Source organism: Protopterus annectens, chromosome 9.part0 (genome assembly GCF_019279795.1).
Source record: "Protopterus annectens isolate FY-2018-M chromosome 9.part0, PAN1.0, whole genome shotgun sequence".
NCBI lineage: Eukaryota > Metazoa > Chordata > Ceratodontiformes > Protopteridae > Protopterus > Protopterus annectens.
The window spans coordinates 1,739,075,397-1,739,095,182 of record NC_056743.1 but is presented as its reverse complement, the minus strand read 5'-3'; the positions used below and the strand labels follow the sequence as shown (position 1 = coordinate 1,739,095,182).

The 19,786-nt window shown below is 42.7% G+C and overlaps 1 protein-coding gene across 1 annotated transcript in view; it reads right to left on the bottom strand.

Moving 5' to 3' along the window:
• Positions 1-19,786, bottom strand: part of DNM2 (dynamin 2) — a 1,995,561-nt gene that overhangs the window by 1,816,387 nt on the left and 159,388 nt on the right. The window contains exon 3 of the mRNA XM_044082335.1: positions 16,307-16,510. Within this exon, the coding sequence (XP_043938270.1) occupies positions 16,307-16,510 (204 nt within the window). The remainder of the gene's footprint in view (positions 1-16,306; positions 16,511-19,786) is intronic.

The following is a 19,786-nucleotide window of genomic DNA, read 5'->3' as shown; positions in this document are numbered from 1 at the left end:
GGGTGCCTGTAACTACATCTTTGGGGTCTGTCTGATGCAGGAATGGACCAGTTTTTTGATGGCCAGTTTCTGCTGAAACGAGGAGGTTGTAACTGTAAAAAAATCTTTAACTGTTTGCATAGATTTTGCCTTTTCTTCCATTTTCTTTAAAACTTCCTCTGCTTTGACACCAAATAACACATCTTTCTGCAATGGGGCATCCAATACCTTTGCTTTGACATGTTCTGGTAAGGCTTGTTCTTTAAGCCAAGCATGCCTACGTATGACAGACCCTGTGACAGCTGCTCTACATGAAGCTTCCAATTAATCAAAACCACACTGTAAGGTATGCTTTCCAACCTGTTCTGCTGCATGCAGCAAATCCTGCATCTCTTTCAAATCAAGTTGATCTGTCTGAGGTATCAGCTTCTGCTTTAACTGTGTAATCAAATACTGTTGGTATTTTAGCATGTGGAATTGGCAGTTTAATGCCCTCATGGCCAAAGTGGCAGAGGTATACACTTTCTTTCCCCATCTTTCAAATGCTCTGGAATCTCTTTCAGAAGGAAGTGGATTCTTAGCAGTAGAGGCCTTAACCCCTTTGGGACCCTGGGAAATGGTCTTGGGGTCTGCATTAGGGCTTTTGTATAGAAACTTATGAGTATCAGGAACTCGGTAGTATCTGTCTGGTTTAGCTGGTGCTGGAGGTAAGGAATCTGGGTTTAAACTGGATTCAGAGAAAACATCATCCAAAATGTCTAAAACTGGAGGAATTGCCAGGGGTCTATGCTGTGGAAGAAGAAACTCACGGAGTCTTTTCTTGGAGTCAGAGTAATCTTGGCCTTCCCAGTGGAAGTGTTCCTTCATGGTATGTAAAGTTTCCCCAAAAGAGTAGTCTTCAGGGGAGGGGGGGGAGACAGAGGGAATGGACTCTTCAGCATCTGAGTCTTCATAAGGAGGGAAGGAGTAATCCTGGTCATCAGAGTTGCCTGAGGAAACTGATGCTTGGTCAGAGGAAGGATAATCTTCCTCCAGTCTAAGCCTTTTGTCAGGTGGGGGTTGGGATCCCCTGATAAGAGTAATTAAATCCTCAGCCATCTTAAGCATCTGTTTTTTAGGCATAGGGGCCTGTGGGAGGGGGGTGTGGCCCCGGTTTTCTAACTTTCAAGGGGGCTTTGAGCTTCGCATAAGGCTTGGCAGAGACAGTTGTCGGTTTGAAAACACCTTCTGAGACTGAAGGCCTATCCAAAATTTCCGAATCCCTGTCGGGGCTGGCGTCCGAGGAGTGAGGTGGAACCGGATCCTGAGGCCCAACAGCTTTGGTTTGGGATGCTGTCAGAATTTCTGAATCAGCGGTAGTCTGGGGCTGCGAAGGCGCCTCGCTGAAAATCGGAGAACCCGCGGCAGGCCTTGCTGAGGCCTCGGTATCTGGTCTTGGCCTTGGCTGCCGGTCCTTATCTTTGCGTTTTTTAATCATTGCGGATGTCGGTTGCTCTGACGGCATGCTATAGTTAAATTTTCTGCCAAAATAATGCTGGGCGAATTCTGCCCGACGCTTAATTGTACGTTTGTTGAACCTAGCACAAAACCGACAACCAGAGACATCGTGGTCTGGGCCTAGGCAAGGAATACAATAAGAATGAAGATCCTTATGAGGTATTTGCTTCCCACAAGAAATACAATTATTAACTTTGTCTGACATCGGACTGAGGCAAGAAAAGTTTCCCCAATGGGGTACTTAGCTTTAGAGAAGACTTCGGGCTGAAACTCTATTCGAAAATTTCAGGAGCTGGCCGACCCGGCACGCGAACTGCTTCTGCTTCGGCCACCGCACGGCAAGAAAGACTGAAGAAAATGGCGTCGGCTGTCTCTTTTATACCCCTGTCGCACTGACGTCAGGGAAGAGGCGACGACAACTGACGCCGGACCAGGACTTTGGGATTCGGCCGACTGTGGGACTGCCTGACGACAGAATAACCCAAGTGTGATGACTGCAGCAGTATAGCACGATGAACATCTAGGGGCTGGCTTGGATGCCCTGTAAGACAGCAGAGGCAAACCCTGGCCTGGATTTGGAGAAGAGGGGCAGGTGGTACTGCGTGGTAAAAGTGTGAACAGATGTCCAGGTGACAGCTTCCAGGATGTCCCTGGTGGGGACTCCTCGGAGGAAAGTTGCAGATGTGGAGGCTGCCCTTGTGGAGTGTGTCCTGATCCCTATGGGCGGAGGCTTTCCATGCTGTTTGTAGCAGAAATGGATGCAGTGCGTTATCCATTTGGAAATGGTTTGTTTGGAGATGGCTTTGCCTTCTGCCCATGTAGCAAAGCTAACCAGCAATTGATCAGACTTTCTGAAGGATTTAGTCCTGTCTGGATAGAATCTGAGCTGTCTGTGCCCATCTAGAGAGTGAAGAATTCTTTTCCCCTTGTTCTGGGCATTAGGATAAAAGGTGGGCAAATGAATGGATTGATTGAAAGCCACACTGGACACCACATTGGGCATGAAGGTTGGGATAGTTCTGAGGGATACCTTGTCTGCTACCCTCAGTCGGCCTGAATTCCAAAGTCTAGGTCCGGCGTCGGTTGCTGTCACCTCTTCCCTGTCGTCAGTGCGCCAGGGGTATAAAAGATGCAGTCAACGCCATTTTCTTCAGTTTGTCTTGCCCCAGATGTCAGGTGCCCCCAAAAGGGTAGGCTAAAAATTTGTCAATAAAACATGCATGCACCAAAGTATATATTTTGCCTTCATCTACAAGCAAATACACCACATAGGTTGTATATAACAGAGAAGTACAGATAAGTTCCAGCAAAGAAAAGGGGGATGGCGGGTGGGTAACCTGGACTGCAACAGTGAATACACTTGAACATCTACATTTATGATAAGTGTACACAACTGTACTATGTTCTTCGTGTTTCACTGTTGCAGTAATTACAATTGGGTTGAATCCCAAAGCTAAGGTTGGGAGGCTGGAGCTAAATTGCATTCGGAGTGGCTATTAGGCCCTGCAGAACTGCAGTGGGAAAGCCTGCCCTGGATTTAGAGTAGAGTGGTAAGTGATAGTGCTTTGTGAAGGTGTGTACTGAACTCCAAGTAGCAGCCTCTAAAATGTCTTTGGTTGGTACTCCCCTGAGGAAGGCTGCTGAGGTGGCTGCTGTTCTGGTTGAATGTGGCCTAATGCCCTTAGGTACTGGCTTGTCATGTTGTGAATACCAGAAACGAATGCAGTGGCCTATCCACTTTGAAATAGTCTGCTTTGAGATGGCCTTTCCTTGTGATGCTGCAGCACATGCCACTAGTAATTGCTCTGTCTTTCTGAAAGCTTTGGTTCTGTTCAAATAGAAGCGTAGCTGTCTATGTATGTCCAAAGAATGCAGACTTCTCTCCCCCTTATTCTGTGGATTTGGATAAAAGATAGGCAGATGAAAAGTTTGATTAAAGACCACACTGGACACTACCTTAGGCATAAATGTCGGGTTTGTCCTCAGAGAAGCCCTGTCTGGATAAAAGGTTCCACTGCCATGAGTGCTTGTAGCTCTGAGACTCGTCTTGCAGAAGTTATTGCTAGGAGCAGAGCTGTTTTCCAAGACAAAAACTTTATATCAGCTGTAGCGGCTGGCTCAAAAGGAGGCAGGGTGAGTTTTTCCAAGACATAATTGTGGTCCCATGCAGGTATTGGTGATCTCCTTGGAGGCCTTAAATTTTTGACCCCTCTGAGGTACTGCCTTAATAAAGGATGAGAAAAGATTGATGGCTCTGTATTGTAATGAGCTGAAATGGCAGAGGCATGAATTTTTATAGATGAAAAGGATAGGCCTTTGTCCAGCATCTCAGTCAAGTATTGTAAAATCTGAGGAATATTTGGTAAAGCTGTGTCAATTCCTTGTGCCTGGTTCCAAGCACAGAATCTCTTCCATTTTCCAGCATAGGATTTTCTAGTACTAGGCCTCCTGGCTTCCAAAATGACATCCATCACTGCTTTAGTGAGAAGTGTGTTTTGTATGACTACGTTATCCGCCATGCTGCCAGATTTAAGGTCTTGAGTTGGCTGTGCAGGATCTGATTGTTCTGCTGGGACTGTAGATGAGGCACTTGAGGTAAGGTCCAGGCTGGGTATTGAGACAGGTTCCTTAGGATTGGATACCAGTACTTGCATGGCCAGTCTGGGGCAATCAGTATCATTTTTGGCTTCTCCTGTCTAACCTTTAGGAGTACCTTGGAGAGGAGAGGCAGAGGAGGAGAGGCATATACTGTTAACTTTTTCCAGCTGAAAGATAGGGCATCCACTTTCCATGCTTGTCTGTGATACGTCCTTGTGCAGAATCTCTTTAGTTGGCAGTTGTGAGGCGAGGCAAAAAGATCCATGTCCGGGCATCCCCATTTCCTTGTTACCATGTTGAAGACTTGTGGATCCAATTTCCACTCGTGGGGATCCATGAGGTTTCTGCTTAGTTTGTCTGCCAGAGTATTTATCTTTCCTGGCAGGAATTGTGCCTGCAGATGTACTTGGTAAGGTCAATGCTGTGTCCCACAAAGTCATGGCTAGTCTGCAAAGGGGGTAAGAATGAGTGCCTCCCTGCTTGTTTATATACCACATGACCGTGGTATTGTCTGTCTTTATTAGCAGTTGGCCAAACCAAATAAGTCCATAACACTGTAATAAAACAAAAATAAGTTCCAGGCCACCAACAGGATGAAATATTCAAACTTTTTTAATAATAATTTATTAGTAGTTGTCCCGGATGAAGTAGGTCCTTGAAGGCTGTCAGGGCATTTTGAACAGCTAACATCTCTTTTTGATTGATATGTAGATGCATTTGGTTTGCGGACCATGTGCCTTGAATACATCTTCCTGCCATGTGGGTTCCCCAGGCATAATCCGATGCATCCGTTGTTAATGTCTGTGTGGCTGGGGGTAGAGTGAATGGCTGTCCCTTGTTCTGGAGACAGGCCTTCGCCCACCATCGAAACTCCTGTTGCAGGCAGGGAATGAGAGTAACTACTGTTTCCAGGGTGTGGCAATGTTGAGTCCAAACGCTTTTTAGGTACCATTGAAGTTTCCTCATATGCAGTCTTGCATATGGAATTAGTAGAATGCAGGGTAACATGAAGCCCAAAGCCTGCAGAATTTTTCTTGCAGATGACTGGGCCTTTGTTGCCAACAGTTTGAAATAGGTAGTCAGTTGCCTTTGCTTGTCTGGCGTGAGATGAGCCATCTGGGCAGTTGTATTTAAGCTTGCACTCAGGAATATTATCTCTTGAGAGAGTACTAGTTTTGATTTCTGTTCATTGACTGTGTACCCTAGGCATGGTAGTAATCTCTTTACAAACGCCAGATGCTGAAGTAGAATGTCCTTGTTCTCTGCTTGAATGAGGCAGTTGTCCAAGTAAGGATATATTTGTATTCCTCTTTGTCTGCAGTAAGCAATTACTGGTGCCAGGCACTTTGTGAAGACCCTGGGTGCAGAAGATAAGCCAAAGGGCAGTGCAGAGAATTGGTAGTGCATTGAGCCAGTTATGAATTTGAGGTATCTTCTGCATGTTTGTCTGATTGGGACATGCAGTTATGCCTCTTTTAGATCTAAAGTCACAAGCCAAGCCTTCTTGCCCAACATGGGCAGAAGCTGCTGTAGAGTCAACATTTTGAATTTTGGAATATCCAGATATGTGTTTAGAATAGATAGGTCCAGTAATGGTCTCCAGGCTTTGTCCTTTCTGGGTACCAAGAACAGTCTTGAATAGAATCCTTGTCCCTGCTCTTGTTCTGGTACTTGTTGAATGGCCCTTATGTCCATGAGGGATGAAACTTGTTTTTGTGCTTCTGCCCATTGATGCTTTGGCAGGTCTGGCCAACAGTTTGCCCTTGGCAGGGTATAGAAATGAAACTTGTAGCCTTGTGACACTATGTTTAAGACCCATTTGTCCTGGGTTATTATGTGCTAATTTTGAGAAAATGTGCTAGTTTTCCCCCTAAAGGTGCTGCCAGAAGATAAGTGCTTGGTGCAGGCAAGGGGAAGTCATTGGGACTGTTTCCTGTATGACCGTAATTTGTCTTCTCCAGTTTTGGAGGTAGAAGCACCCCATTGTTTACCATTGTACGAACCTTGGGGCTGGGATCTGCCTGTAGGGTGTCTATATCTGCCCCTTTGTGGCTTGTCTGACACTGGAAAGGACCAATTCTTTGTAGGCCAGTGTCTGCTAAATCTTGGTGGCTGTACCTGTAAGAAATCCTTGACTGTTTGCATAGACTTAGCTTTGTCCTCCATTTTCTTTAACACCTCTTCTGCCTTAACACCAAACAAAGCATCATGCTGTAAAGGAGCATCTAATAAGTTTGCTTTAACATGATCAGGAAGAGTTTGTTCCTTTAACCAAGCATGCCTCCTAATGACAGAGCCCGTAACTGCAGCCCTGCAGGAGGCCTCCAGAGAATCAAAACCACATTGCAAAGTATGCTTTCCAACTTGTTCAGCTGCATGCAATAAATCCTGCATTTCTTTGTTTTCTGCACATTCAGAATTTATCAACATTTTCTGTTTAAGCAGTGACATAATATATTGCTGATATTTGAGCATATGAAACTGACAATTTAAAGCCCTTATAGCCAAGGTAGCAGAAGTGTAAATCTTTTTTTCCCCATCTGTCCAGTGCCCTAGAATCCCTGTCAGAGGGAGTAGTTTTTTTTGCAGTGGAAGCCTTGAACCCTTTGGGACCCTGAGAGATGGTTTCTGGGTCAGCAACAGGGTTTTTGAAAAGGAATTTATGAGAGAAACCTTGTAGTACCTGTCCAGCTTGACAGGAGCTGGAGGTAAGGCGTCAGGGGTCAGACTGGACTCTGAAAACACATCATCTACAATATCTAACACAGGTGGAATAGCTAGGTTGTGGTAGTAAAAGGAAGTCTCTAAGCCTTTTCTTAGATTCTGAATAATCTTGGCTCTCCCAGTGGAAATGCTCCCTCATGGTATGTAAAGTTTCCCAAAAAGAATAATCCTCAGGAGGAGAGGCTGAAGGGATAGATTCTTCAGTATCAGAATCCTCATAGGGTGGAAGAGAGTATTCCTGAACAGAAGAGGAATCAGATGAAATGGAAACCTGATCTGAAGATTCATATTCTGTCTCTTGCCTAGGCCTCTTATCAGGAGGGGGATGGGAATCCCTGATCAAAGTAATTAGGTCTTCGGCCATTTTGAGCATCTGTTTTTTAGGCATGGAGGCCTGTCCATGAGGCTGTTGTACTCGTTTCTTTGTCTTTAAAGGTGCTTTAGTCTTTGTCTTTGAAGCTGAAGCCGTTTTAACATATAATTGAGTAGGTCTGAAAACACCCTCAGAAGCCGATGCCTGCTCAGTGGCTCCAGACCCATCTGAGGGAATAGTTTCCGAAGGTCCAATACCTTGAGCTTCCAGCGGCCTGGTCGACTCCACATGGGTGTCGGTAGCAGCCTGCGAGTCTAAAGTAGCGGTCGTCAGGGGCTGCCAAGGCGCCTCACTGAGAACCGGCGACTGGCTTAGAAGAAGCCTCGTCGGCAGTTTTGGACCTCGGATGCCTGTCCTTTTCTTTGCGTTTCTTGTGAATTCCGGTAGTCGGATGGCTATCCAACAACATTGTATAGTTAAATCTTCTGCCAAAATAGTGAAATGCAAAATTGTACCGACGTTTAATAGTGCGTTGGTTAAATCTAGCACAAAACCGACAACTAGCTACGTCGTGGTCAGGGCCTAGGCAAGGAATACAGTAAGAATGAAAGTCCTTATGAGGTATTTGCTTCCCACAAGAAATACAATTATTAACTTTTTCTAACACTGGTCTGGAGCAAGAAAAAAGTTTCCCCAACGGGGTACTTAGCTTTTAGTAAAGACTTCGGATCTGAAATTCGAACACAAAAATCTCAGGAGTCGGCCGACCAGCACTTGCAAACTGCTTTTGCTTCGGGCACCGCGCGGCAAGAAAAACTGAAGAAAATGGCGTCAGCTGCATCTTTTATACCCCTGGTGCACTGATGAGAGGGAAGAGGCGACAGCAACCGACGCCGGACCTAGACTTTGGAATTCAGGCCGACTGAGGGTAGCCTGCCAACAGGATAACCCAATTGTAATGACTGCAACAGTGAAACACAAAGAACATCTGCTAATCAATGAAAACAGCAGTCATTAATTACAAGCAGCATCAACAAAATATAAACTGATGAATGAAATACACTTTCTGTTCCATTCTCAGTGGGGCTATGTTCATTTTAGGACAGTTACTACCATGCTAGCTTCTTTACTTTGAATTATACCAATGAGGGTCTTGTTCTGATACAAATTTTAATACCACTGCCTCTTTTTTTGGATGAATGGTGAAGTTTTATTTACTATATTCTGAAATACAACAGGTAACCATTTTCCAGAAACCAGCAAATTCACCCCTGGACACTTTCAGTGTTTTCCCATTTGTTAGAAGACCCCCTGAAGTGCACATTTCCTTTGTATTAATGCTTGGAAGCAACTGATGACTTTGGCTGCATGCACAGGGTCTACACAATAGTGTTGCTGTACCAGCAATGGACTTACAGGAACAGGAGGACAGTAAAAGGCCATGCATGGCCAATTATGATTCTGTGAGAAGTACTTCCATCAAATTCTTAAAGTTCTGAATAGTCTAGCTCAAATGGGATGTCTGGGTCTGTGACAACACTAGCATTATGCCAGCACCAGTGATATACACAAAGTCTTGACTACAGGCCAGGCAACTAAAATTTGGTTAGCAGCTCAGGTGTCTGACAATGTTGGTAGGGGATGATGGCTGTGCTCATACTCGAGTGTTGGCGGTAGTCAGACACTGCAGAGGTCCCTCAAAGGAAGGGCTCGGAAGCCAACAGAGGAATTATGTTAGGCTCATCAAGCCAGTAAAGGGCAGTAGCCTGGGAGAATCCCTCCATGTGGGGAATGCTTTGCGAGCCTTACTGGTAAAGTTCTCTCACTCTTTCCACCCAGGGGTGGTGTTAGGTCATTCAAATGATCTAATGTGCAGATGTTGGTGAGATACTGAAAAAAGCCTACTGCCCTCTGCCAGAGCCAAGGAATGAATGACTCTTACTGGGTGCAGGCTTAGTGGTTGGCAAGGAATGGGGCAAAATCACCAGAGAGTGGAAGGCACCAACATTCTTGGAAAACAATGCTCTGTTGTATGTGGCTCCAGGGATAGGAAGCTTTCCTAACAGATGTATGGTGTTCTGTGGATCTGTCCAATCCAGACTCAAATAGCCCTAAGGGGGTTCTGAATTTATTTACTTATTTTATTTTTACCAGACTGCATCACCCATTCTGAACAGATGTCCAATATTCTAGTGAATACAACTTCAGGAGAACTGACCCCCTGGTATTAGGTACCCCAGAAGAAGTGTCAGCAACTACATGCATGTCTGCATGGGGCTGAATTACATCTTACTGGATGTTGCGTCTTTGGGGCTGTCATTCATAAGGAGTGAAGACTTCTAGTTTTTAACATACTTTCTGTGGGTTCTTCCTCCCCCTCAAACCTTTAGCTTTAGTGTGCTTTTTCTGTGCACTTTCTAAGACAGCAGAGTTTTTTCTTAAAGATGCCAGGGACTCCGACACATGTAAAACGGCCTCCAATTTCTTACGCATTAGTCGTACTCATAACATGGACTTCCTTGCTTTACCAGGCTTTTCTGGTAAAGCCCAAATATATCCGACAATCAACCAACATGTTAGACTCTCCTAGATGCACACTGAAAATGAATCCTTGCAAAGGATCTGGCACCTGCAGTCATGTATGCTTTTTCAGACTGAAGAAGGCATGCTCAAGAAAACAAATACAGTTTCCCTGGAGATATCACAAGCAAAGTAAAACAGGTACAGGATGAGATAAAGTACAACAAACTAGAAATGCCCCCCCAACAGGGAACTTACTTGTTTGAAGTCTGGAAGAAAAAAGCTCTGGGGCTGGAATAAGACTAAGTGACTGTGGACTTTTGTTTACCAAGATGCACATACACTGCTGGCAAAAAAAGTACTGAAAATGGTGTGGGCTGACTGCTTATTTACTTGAGATACATGAATGTGTTGTCCTATTAGAGAAAGGTCAGCCTTGCCCAGCATCGACAGAGCTCTGGAGGTCAGGGAGACATCTACCTGCAGCTAATTCCCAAAGTTTAAAAAAAAAAGAAGATTAGAAAGCGGCTGCATTTGGTAGAAGTTATTTCTATTTATTTATTTATTTTACATTTGTTGACTGGGATAGTCCGACTGGATATATGTCCATTTTCAGCGAAGGCCCGGGGAGAAAAGCTCCACATACCAAAAAAGAGACAGTAAAAACATCACTGAGTGATAAACTCAAGCAGTCATGCTTAGAAAAATATAGACAAAAAATAGAGGCAGATATCAATATACACAATGTGTAGACATTACATCTGATTGGCAAAGACGTATCAGAAAATGTGAACATAGAATACAATCAGATCTCATAATTCACAATGCTTAGACATTCAAATGCTATGAGATAGATAATTGGCTAAACAGCAGGTTGGGTAGCAAGACATGTATTAGTGAAGCTGTTAGTCAGGTTTGAAACAAGATCACAGCCAATGAGATGTGAGGTATTTTTTGAGGAAACCAAAGAAGGAAACTGAAAGGAGATAATGGAAGATTAAGAATTGCTCCACAGCATTAACTGCAAACTGTGGCTGAATAAGGTTGGTGGTGATTTCTTACAATACAATGTGCATTATGTAATGTTAACTGTAGAAACTAAAGGTGGACAAAAGTCACAGAGAAAATTACAGAGTATCTGCATACAACTAGGTATTTCTTTCATGTAACAAAAGACATAAGTAGGTGGCAACGGTACATACAAATATTTGAAAGTTTTATGAAATGACCAAAAGACAAATTCCAAGTATAAACTTTGTTGTTATCCAGGAAAATTCCTGCTATGCCACATCTGAGTTAGGGGATGATTTTTTTTTTTTCTTTTGCAAGAACTTTGGCATTTATGGACTCAAGTGTCATATGTGAAGGAGGTGTCTTCTAGGCATATGACTACATGCCATCAGTTAATAAAAAAAGCATATTTTAGGTAGCAAGAACTTTGGCATTTATGGACTCAAGTGCGATACGTGACTATCTTCTAGGCATATGACTACATGCCATCAGTTAATAAAAAAGCAGTTGAATTTGTATTGTTGATGACAGCACTGACTATTAGGATTTAGAGAGTTTATTTAAGTAACCCCCCCAAAAAAACACACACATTGCTGCTGGACCTTAAGCTGAAGTAGTATTTGGAATTTTTATGAATGATCAGATATGAGAAAGAAGAAGTCATTTGTGAAAAGTTAAGTTCTGGAAGATCTGCAGGTTGCTAATTTTGTAATAAGGAGAATGGGGGTGAGCCCTAAAATTAAGCCTTGAAGCACAACTGATCTGAAGGTGTTGACTGAGCAGAATGAATTCTGGAAGCAAAAGTATAAGTTACTAGTCAGGTAGTTTGTAAACCAGGTGGGTGAATACTGGGAGAAGCCATTAAGGTCAAGTTCAAAGTTGAGTAAATTACGGCCAACTAGGATAGACGCTCTACATACAGTTCAGCATGACTCCAGTCAATTCCTCTTTGTTCATCCACTGGTATACAGTTCAGTAGCAGTCTGTGGAGTAGTTGTAGCATTACAAAGGAGAATAAATCTGTATTGGGCATTAGCAAAAATTCTTAATTCACTGTACACTGACAGGGTGTTTGCAAATCCAGCATTTTGCCTAGAGAAGAGATTTTGGCTAGGAGAAGGAAGTGTTATGGAGCTGTAGGGCTGCCCTGGGAAGGGGATCGATTATTCCAGTTTTTCATTTGTTGGACACAACACCATGTTATAAGATTGCAAATGAAAGCTCATTGTTTGTAAATTCATACAGCTACTTTGTTTAGAAAACTGAGGTGCAGAGAGTTTTGTCACAAATGCTTGAGGAATGAAGGCTTGTACACAGTTTACAGACAATGTACAATTATATGGGTAAACTACAAGGTATTAAAAGTACATGGCATTTGGAGGAAAAAAATCAGTTTGGACAAAAAGGGTTAGGAGTAGCATTGGGAAAGTACATTAAAATTTTTTGGTAGCTAGTAAATGATTTTATACTGGGTGAGTGAGGACAGACGCAGCATCACCATTACCTAAAATAAGAATGCCTTTGAGAAGTTTACAGAATAAACTGGGGCGTTTGGACGTTCTTGCACATCATTTCATTTATATCCATTAATTAAAGCTTCAACTGCAACAAAAGGCCAAGGAAACAAGAGACATTACTGCAGTCCACTTAACATACAAGGAAGTCAAAACAAATATAAGGACATTAGTCACTTGTTATGCTGTTTGTTCAAACTGAAATAATTTTATTTTATTCTGAATTTGTGAACTAGGGTAGAGCACTGATCTCACTGGATACATTTCAGTCACAGCCCAGGGAAAACACAATAGATACATGAAGTCAAATACAGAGAAAATAAAAAAAAATACAATATATACATATATTACATATAAAATGAACATCATAGCTGGCTTGAGAGTATAAAGGCAATAGATAAATTACATTATAAACAGAGTGACTGAAAAATACAGTATATGCATGCATTAAATAGACTGGAATCGCAGCTGGTATGATGAAAGAATAAGAAATTATCATTGTAAGACCAGCTGTCAGCTGCCTTCACTTGAATGGAAGGAAGACGAGCAAAAAACCCTGAAACATACTGGTAATAATATCAATTACATAATCCCTAGCCTACAATGCATAAAAACAAGGAACAGTGGATGTATGTATAGTGGTGGGAATGAAGAACTCAAGCTTACCTTGCAGCTTGAGTTCATGCATTTCCAAACAGGCTGCTAAACTACTGAGCTGCACCATGTTCTACCACTTTTTGCATTCCACAGCCATGCCTGGGAGCAAAGGATGTTGTTGTTCATTAGTGCTGGGAACATGCAGGGTGAGAAGGAAATAAACATCCTGCGTTCTTGGATAGACTTTGGTCTGGATGGTACACAGTGAAGATGTGAACGTGGTTAGAAGGATGGTCCCTTTTTCAAGGAGAAAACCCTACCCCTACCTTGAGAGTGACTGAACAGCTGCAGAGGACGTGGTAGACGCCATGGTCCTTAGTGGCATCCCAACAAGCTCACCAGAGGGGCCAAGAAGAAAAAAGTGATCTGTGGAACAAAGACCACAACAGTCTCACCCATCATCAGGTGAGGCAAAGGAAGATTGAGACAACAGAGAAGCCTACCCCCCAAAAAAAACATTTTTCTGTACTTGCTGCCAGAAGGAAGAGACCATGAAAATATTGGGCCCCAGCTCCAAGAACCAGCAACAACAGAAGCCTTGGGCAGAAAGATATTTTTTAAGATTAAGTAGTACTGATTTTTTTTTTTTTAAAAACAGTTACCAAATACACTGACCTCAGAACCTAGCAAATAATTTTTTGTATAAAGCTCCCTTTTTTGCCACAAAAAAGTAATAATGAACTCCAAGGGAACCAGGCTACTCTGCCACCCATAAAAAGCGTCTCTCAAATGGATATAGAGTCTTGACACAGACAGTGGTATCTTTTGACAGGAAAACTGAGTTAGAGATAAACATTAAACTGACAAATAAACTTCAGTGTTTTTAGACCCTAATAATCAACAAAAAAAGAAAATAAATCAAGGAATCCCCCTCAAAAGGAATCAGGGTTAACTGATAACTGCAACGAAAGTCCAAAGGTAAGATTACAGAAAGTTCTTAAAATCTAAAACTAGTGAAAGGATATTTCCAATGTGGACTTGTATGCACAACCTTGAAGAAGTGACAACAGATGATCTCCCAATGCCCACAGAGGAGCACCTGCCTTTGGTGACAAGAAGGTTCTGATTTACTGACACAGTAACCAACAGTTTTCTCCTGTTTCCTTTGTGCAAGGCAGTGGTTAAGATACATGGCAATTTTACCTCCTGACAACTTTTTTTTTTGGGGGGGGGCATGCTAAACCTCCTTATGACAACCAAGACCCCAGCCCGTAAAAATCACATTTCAATAAAGAAACACTTTCTCCCTTTATAAAATCAATGTCAAAAGGGACTCAGAAATGTGTGCCAGCCAAAAATGGTTCCTGACAAACTAACAGCTGAACTTAGGAGAGACAGTGAAGCCTTCTGAAAATAAATCATTTGAAATAAACAAAATAATGACAAGCGCTGAAAACATTAGCTTAAGCAGTAAACTTTTCCTTACAAAACATAAAAATATATCAGGAAATCTCTACAGGGACCCAAGACCAACTGCCAGCTTAAAAGAGGCCTAATAGGTGGCTTGAGGAGCTTAGTCAAGCTTGAAAACATTCTGACAGAAACTGATGTTTTGAGTTAACAGTTTTTAACATCAACCACCAAAACTAACATCAAGCCCACAACAAGAAAACCATGACCCCAAGAAGCTATATTCCTGGAAAAAATAATATTTAAAGAGATTCCCATAAAAGGACAAGTCAACATACCAGAATCTTAAGTAAAACTTTAGTGACCACCACTAAAAGGGCTCAGAAGTAAAACAAATAGCTTCTTGACTAAAAGGAAGGAAAGTCCTTAAAATATAATAGTGGAAGTAAATCTCCAATCAGTACTTGACTCTCCAACCTTTAAGAACAGACAATATCCCAAAATCCTCAGAGAAGCGCACTCTTTGGTAGCAAGAAAATTCTGATATTTTTTTTTTTTAGGACCATAGCCATTGGTCTGCACCAGTTTCCCTTGTTCAAGGCAATAGTTATGGTACATGTAAGGTGGCCTAAAGATTTCGGAACTGGCCTTCAGGTCTGATCCCAGCAGGATATGTCCCAATACAGCTTAAGGCTACTGCAGTAGTGATCTAAAGAAGATGGTCAAGTTTTAGTCTTCTTCACCTCTCTTATTAGACCCTTATGGTGGTAGCACTCTCTCTCCTATCATCATCCTTCAATTTACTCCTCCATGAGAAGGTGCAGGTGCAAAATAAACACTTAGCTTTCAGTTTCCACAACTTTTTCACTAAAAGGCCATTCTTGAGGCCTTTATCTTGCCTCTGGTGGGTTGTTGAAGCCATGTAAAACTCAAGGTCCATGCACAGCACCAGCAGGTAAAGCACCAGCAGGTAAAGCACAGAAAACACTTTAGACAAGAACTGGTGAAGACATTTAGGTTTAGAGCCACGGCTGGCTCACACAAGTAAACTGCACTGAAAACAAAGAACTTCATACAAAAATCATTGTAATTAACCTCAAACATTGTCTGGGATAACTGTAGGCAAGATCTTCACATTATGCGTTGGAAAGAAATTGAAGGGCTGTAATGTCAAATGTCAAGTTAGCAGAAACTGCAACACAGTCTAAGGACTTGAAATCTCTGTAATCAGCACTTACAATGTCAGTGAGAAAAGCCAGTATCAGCAATGTAGAAGATTGGGGCCAAGAGCAAAACAGTAGAAACTGGGGTTCAGATAGCAAGCCTGGGAGAGACAACCACTGGTGTTAGGGGGTGTGCATCTCATCAGCTAAAGGCCAACTGTTCTATCCTTGTTGGAAGGTGAGAGAGATTTCACTACACTGTTTAACCCAAGAGGAAGTTGTAACATCACGCAGTCACACAAGGAGCATAGCAATACACACAATCAAGGGAAAGTCTCAAGTGTCAGCTTATACTGTGCATGCTCAAAGGTGGCCAGTCCAGATCACTGCACAAATGCTGATTCTGTGATCACTGACATGAAGCTGGTAGAACACTTCTCAAAATTTTATCTATTGATGACATCCTTGCCATTCATCTCTGCCAGATATAGTCATTAGGGATTGTTCCCCAAAGAAAGGGGGCAGGTGTCAAAAATGGCATGCAGATACGCGTCAGCTAGAAGCAAACTGATGGCAGAGAACAGGAACAATTGGCTGCAGCACTGTACAAACATCAATTGGCTGCAGCACTGTACAAAAAAAATGGTATGGATTAAAAAAGTGGGACAGTTTTAAAGCTGTTTGGCATAGGCAAGTGGCACAGCAGTCAAAAGACAGGGGACACGAGTGATCGGCACAGTCCGGGGAAGAAGGTTAGGGAGTTATTGTTACTAATTCAGCAGCAATCTCTGGAAGGGATGCTGCTTAATTATTATTTTTTAACAAGATCAGTAAAGTACACCTTTAAAAGGCAAGTACGCTTCAATAACAATGCAGCTGTGATACTCAAACATGGCAAAGGCAGTACCTTTTTCACACTGAGTAATGCAAACCACTTCTACTATTCAACAAGCACAGATGAAAGATGTACGCTTCCTTACCTTGAGGGTCTACCTCTTTTGCTAGTTTAAGTGCATCTGAATTCGCCAGGTCACTATTAGCTGGAGTTACGGACAAAATTAAACAGTTCTCTCTGCTGATGAACTGCATTATCATGTCTCTTATCTGGTACTCTATGTCGGCTGGCTGATCTCCTACTGGCACCTTTGTTACGCCAGGAAGGTCAATTAGTGTTAAATTCAAAACTACAAAAGAAAGAAAAAGAATAGTACAACATTAGTAACAAAAAACAGAAAACATTAATTCAAATAGTAGCGTCTGCAAAAGCATGCACAGATACAAAAAAACTTTCATGCATGTGAAAATTCCCATTGTAGATTCTCTCTCCATCTATAAAGCTACTTCCACACATGCCTATATACACTCAGTCTGCCTTGGAAAAGTTGCAGGTGTGCCAAGTGCAACATGTACGCTTTCATACAAAACATGGGAAAAAAGACTGACAAATTCACATACAAAGCAGTATAGAATATTTCTAGTGTAAAGCAGAGACACGAGTTAAATTTTCTTCATATAATTATAAAACAAGATTGCAGCAGTAAAGCACAGTTGTGTAAAATCTCACCATAATGGTAGATGTTCTTCTCTACACTGTTGCAGTATTCCTTACATTAGGGATACCCTGCCAAGGGCAGCCCGACTTCCAGCTAGTATACCAAAGCCTTTAAGTTGCTTTAAGGTACGCCATACATCACACGCAAGTTCCTCGTGTAGCATAGGGCATAAAGATGACGTCTGGATGTACCATCCTCAAAACTGAGAACCCCAGTAGGAATGCCAGTCCAAGGAAAAGAGAGGTAATCAGTAGATCCAGATGAGAAATGGACCAGGGAGTAGAGGGATGGAGAGACTACTGCAATGGTGGAGAGAGATCCACCATATATCACATGTAAGCACCAGAAGAAGCCACAGCTCTAGTACAATAAGCCTTAAAAGGGAAAAAAAGTCTCTTACCATTAACATAACAAAAGGAAACAGCTTTAGAGATCCAAAAAGAAATAGTTTGCTTGAATACAGCTAATCCTAGGGACCTAGGATGAAAAGAAACAAACAGCTGATCAGATTTCCTAATAGCCTTAGTCTTATCCAAATAAAATCTGAGTTGTCAATGCACATCCAATGTGTGCAGCACCATCTCACTGGAAGATTGCATAGAGGAGAAAAAAGTGGGCAAATGAATAGACTGATCAAGTGACAACTTATTAACCACCCTGAGCATAAGAGTATTACTACACAAGGATATCCTGTCCTAATGAAACAGCAAAAAAAGAGGTGGACAAGCCATTAGGGCTTGAAGCTCAGACACCTGCCTGGCAGAAGAAAGGGCTAACAAAAGTACAGTCTTCCAAGAACAATGTTGCAAGGAAGCTGAAGCAACAGGCTCAAAAGGAGCCCAAGTCAATTTTTCCAAAACAAAATTAAGATCCCACGGAGGAGGAACATGCTTCCTGGGAGACCTAATATGAAGGACATCTTTAAAGAAATTGTTTAGCCTCAAATCTAGATTCCAAAGGAGGAGAAAAAGACAGGCAAGCAGAGATAGCTGACAATTGGGCCTTCAGAGAACAAGCCAGACCAGCACTGAGCAATTCAAACGAATAAGAGAACCAAAGGAACATCCACAGAAACTGGATCCAGGTTACGAGAAAGACACCACACAGAAAACTTCTTCCATCTGGACAAGTAGGATTTCCTTGGAGTGGGTTTCCTGGCCTCCTGAAGGACCCTAAGCACATCCTAAGAAAAAAGGTGTCTTACGTGGAATCAAAATCCTATCACCCACTGTGTCAGATGAAGAGAAGACAGGTGGGAATGGATGAGAAATCTCTTGTCTTTTACGAGTAGGTCCACCCTATGAGGTAACTTGTGATGACTGGCCTTGGTAAATACAGACTAGGGAACCAATGCTGTCTCAGCCAAAACGGAACAACCAACAAGATTTAGGGGAATCTTGTTGAATTCTGAACAGAACTTTTGGCATGATGGGGAAGGGGAGGGAACGCATAAAAAAAACTTCCCCTTCCAAGTAAAAGAGAGGGCATCCACCTTCCAAACCAGAGAACCGGGACTCTTTCTACCAGAGAAAGATGTCTGTTCAGAGGGGAGGCAGACAGATCTATTTGCGGAGTACCCCATTGGTGGACAATGTCCAGAAACACATTCCTGCGAAGCATCATTTTGTGGGACTAAGTTAAGGACCAGAGTGTATGCCACAATGGTTTGACCCGAGGGGAATGTAAACTGCCTGAAGATTCACTTGATTCTGGACACCAAGATCCTATACCAGCAAAGCCAACTGGCAAAGAAGACAAGATCTTTTTCCCTCCTGTTTACATACCACATCACTATGGTATTGTCTTCAAATACCTTTAGAGGTCCTTGGGGGGGGGGTATGAAAAACCTTAAGTGCCAGCAGAAGAACTCATCTCTCTGACAAATATGTGCTCTTTCTGCTGAAGAGGTGACAACACCTCCTGCACCTTTAGGAAGCCAAAAGCTGGTCCCCATCCCATGTCTGAGGAGTCTGTGAACAGCTCCTGAGAGAAGAGGACGATGAAGGGGGAGCTCTGGATTATGAGACAAGTGTTGAATCCACCAATGTAGTTCCTTCTCTAGACAAGGAAGCAGAGGAACTACAAAATCTAAGGGATGCACATGCTGAAGCCAAACCGACTTCAGAAACCAGTGAAACTTTCGCACGTGGAGTTTGACCAGAGGGAGCACAGGAATGTTGGATGGCATGAACCCCAGAGCTCTCAGAAACTCCCTGGCTATGACACAGAGAATAGGAGGAGGAGTTTGCTAAAAAGGAAATGAGGTCAAGACCTTGGGAAGAGTCAGAGAGGCCAGCATAGGCACCATCTGAATCCTGCATCCCAGAAAAACATGGTCCTGAGAACGGGTCAGAAAATACTTTTTTGAAGTTTGTGAACCTCAGGCTTTGCAAAAGGGAAATGGCAAAATGAGGACTTTGTAAGAGGATCTCTGGAGACTATGCCTGAAATAAGACATTGTCCAAGTAAAGAGATACTTGGATCCCCTGAATCCTGCAAAAAGGAATCACAGGAGCTAGGCATTTGGTGAATACCCGTGGGGCAGTAGAGAGGCCATAGGGCAAAGCACAGAAAGTACAGTTGTGTACACTTAACATAAATGTAGCTGTTAGAGTGTATTCACTGTTGCAGTCATTACATTTGGGTAATCTGCTTGCAGGTTGCCCTCAGTCGACCTGGTTAACAAAGTCTTGGTCCTGCGTCGGTTGCTGCCCCTTCTTCCATGACGTGAGGTCGTCAAGGGTATAAAACATGCAACAGCCAATGCCATTACATCAGTTTTGTTTGACCCAGATATCAGGTGCCCCCCAATTGGAAGCAATTAAACATAAAAACACAAAGGTATACCTCCAACAAAAAAGCAAATACACCAAAAAGGCTTTTAAGCATAGTAAAGGAAAGTAGAGG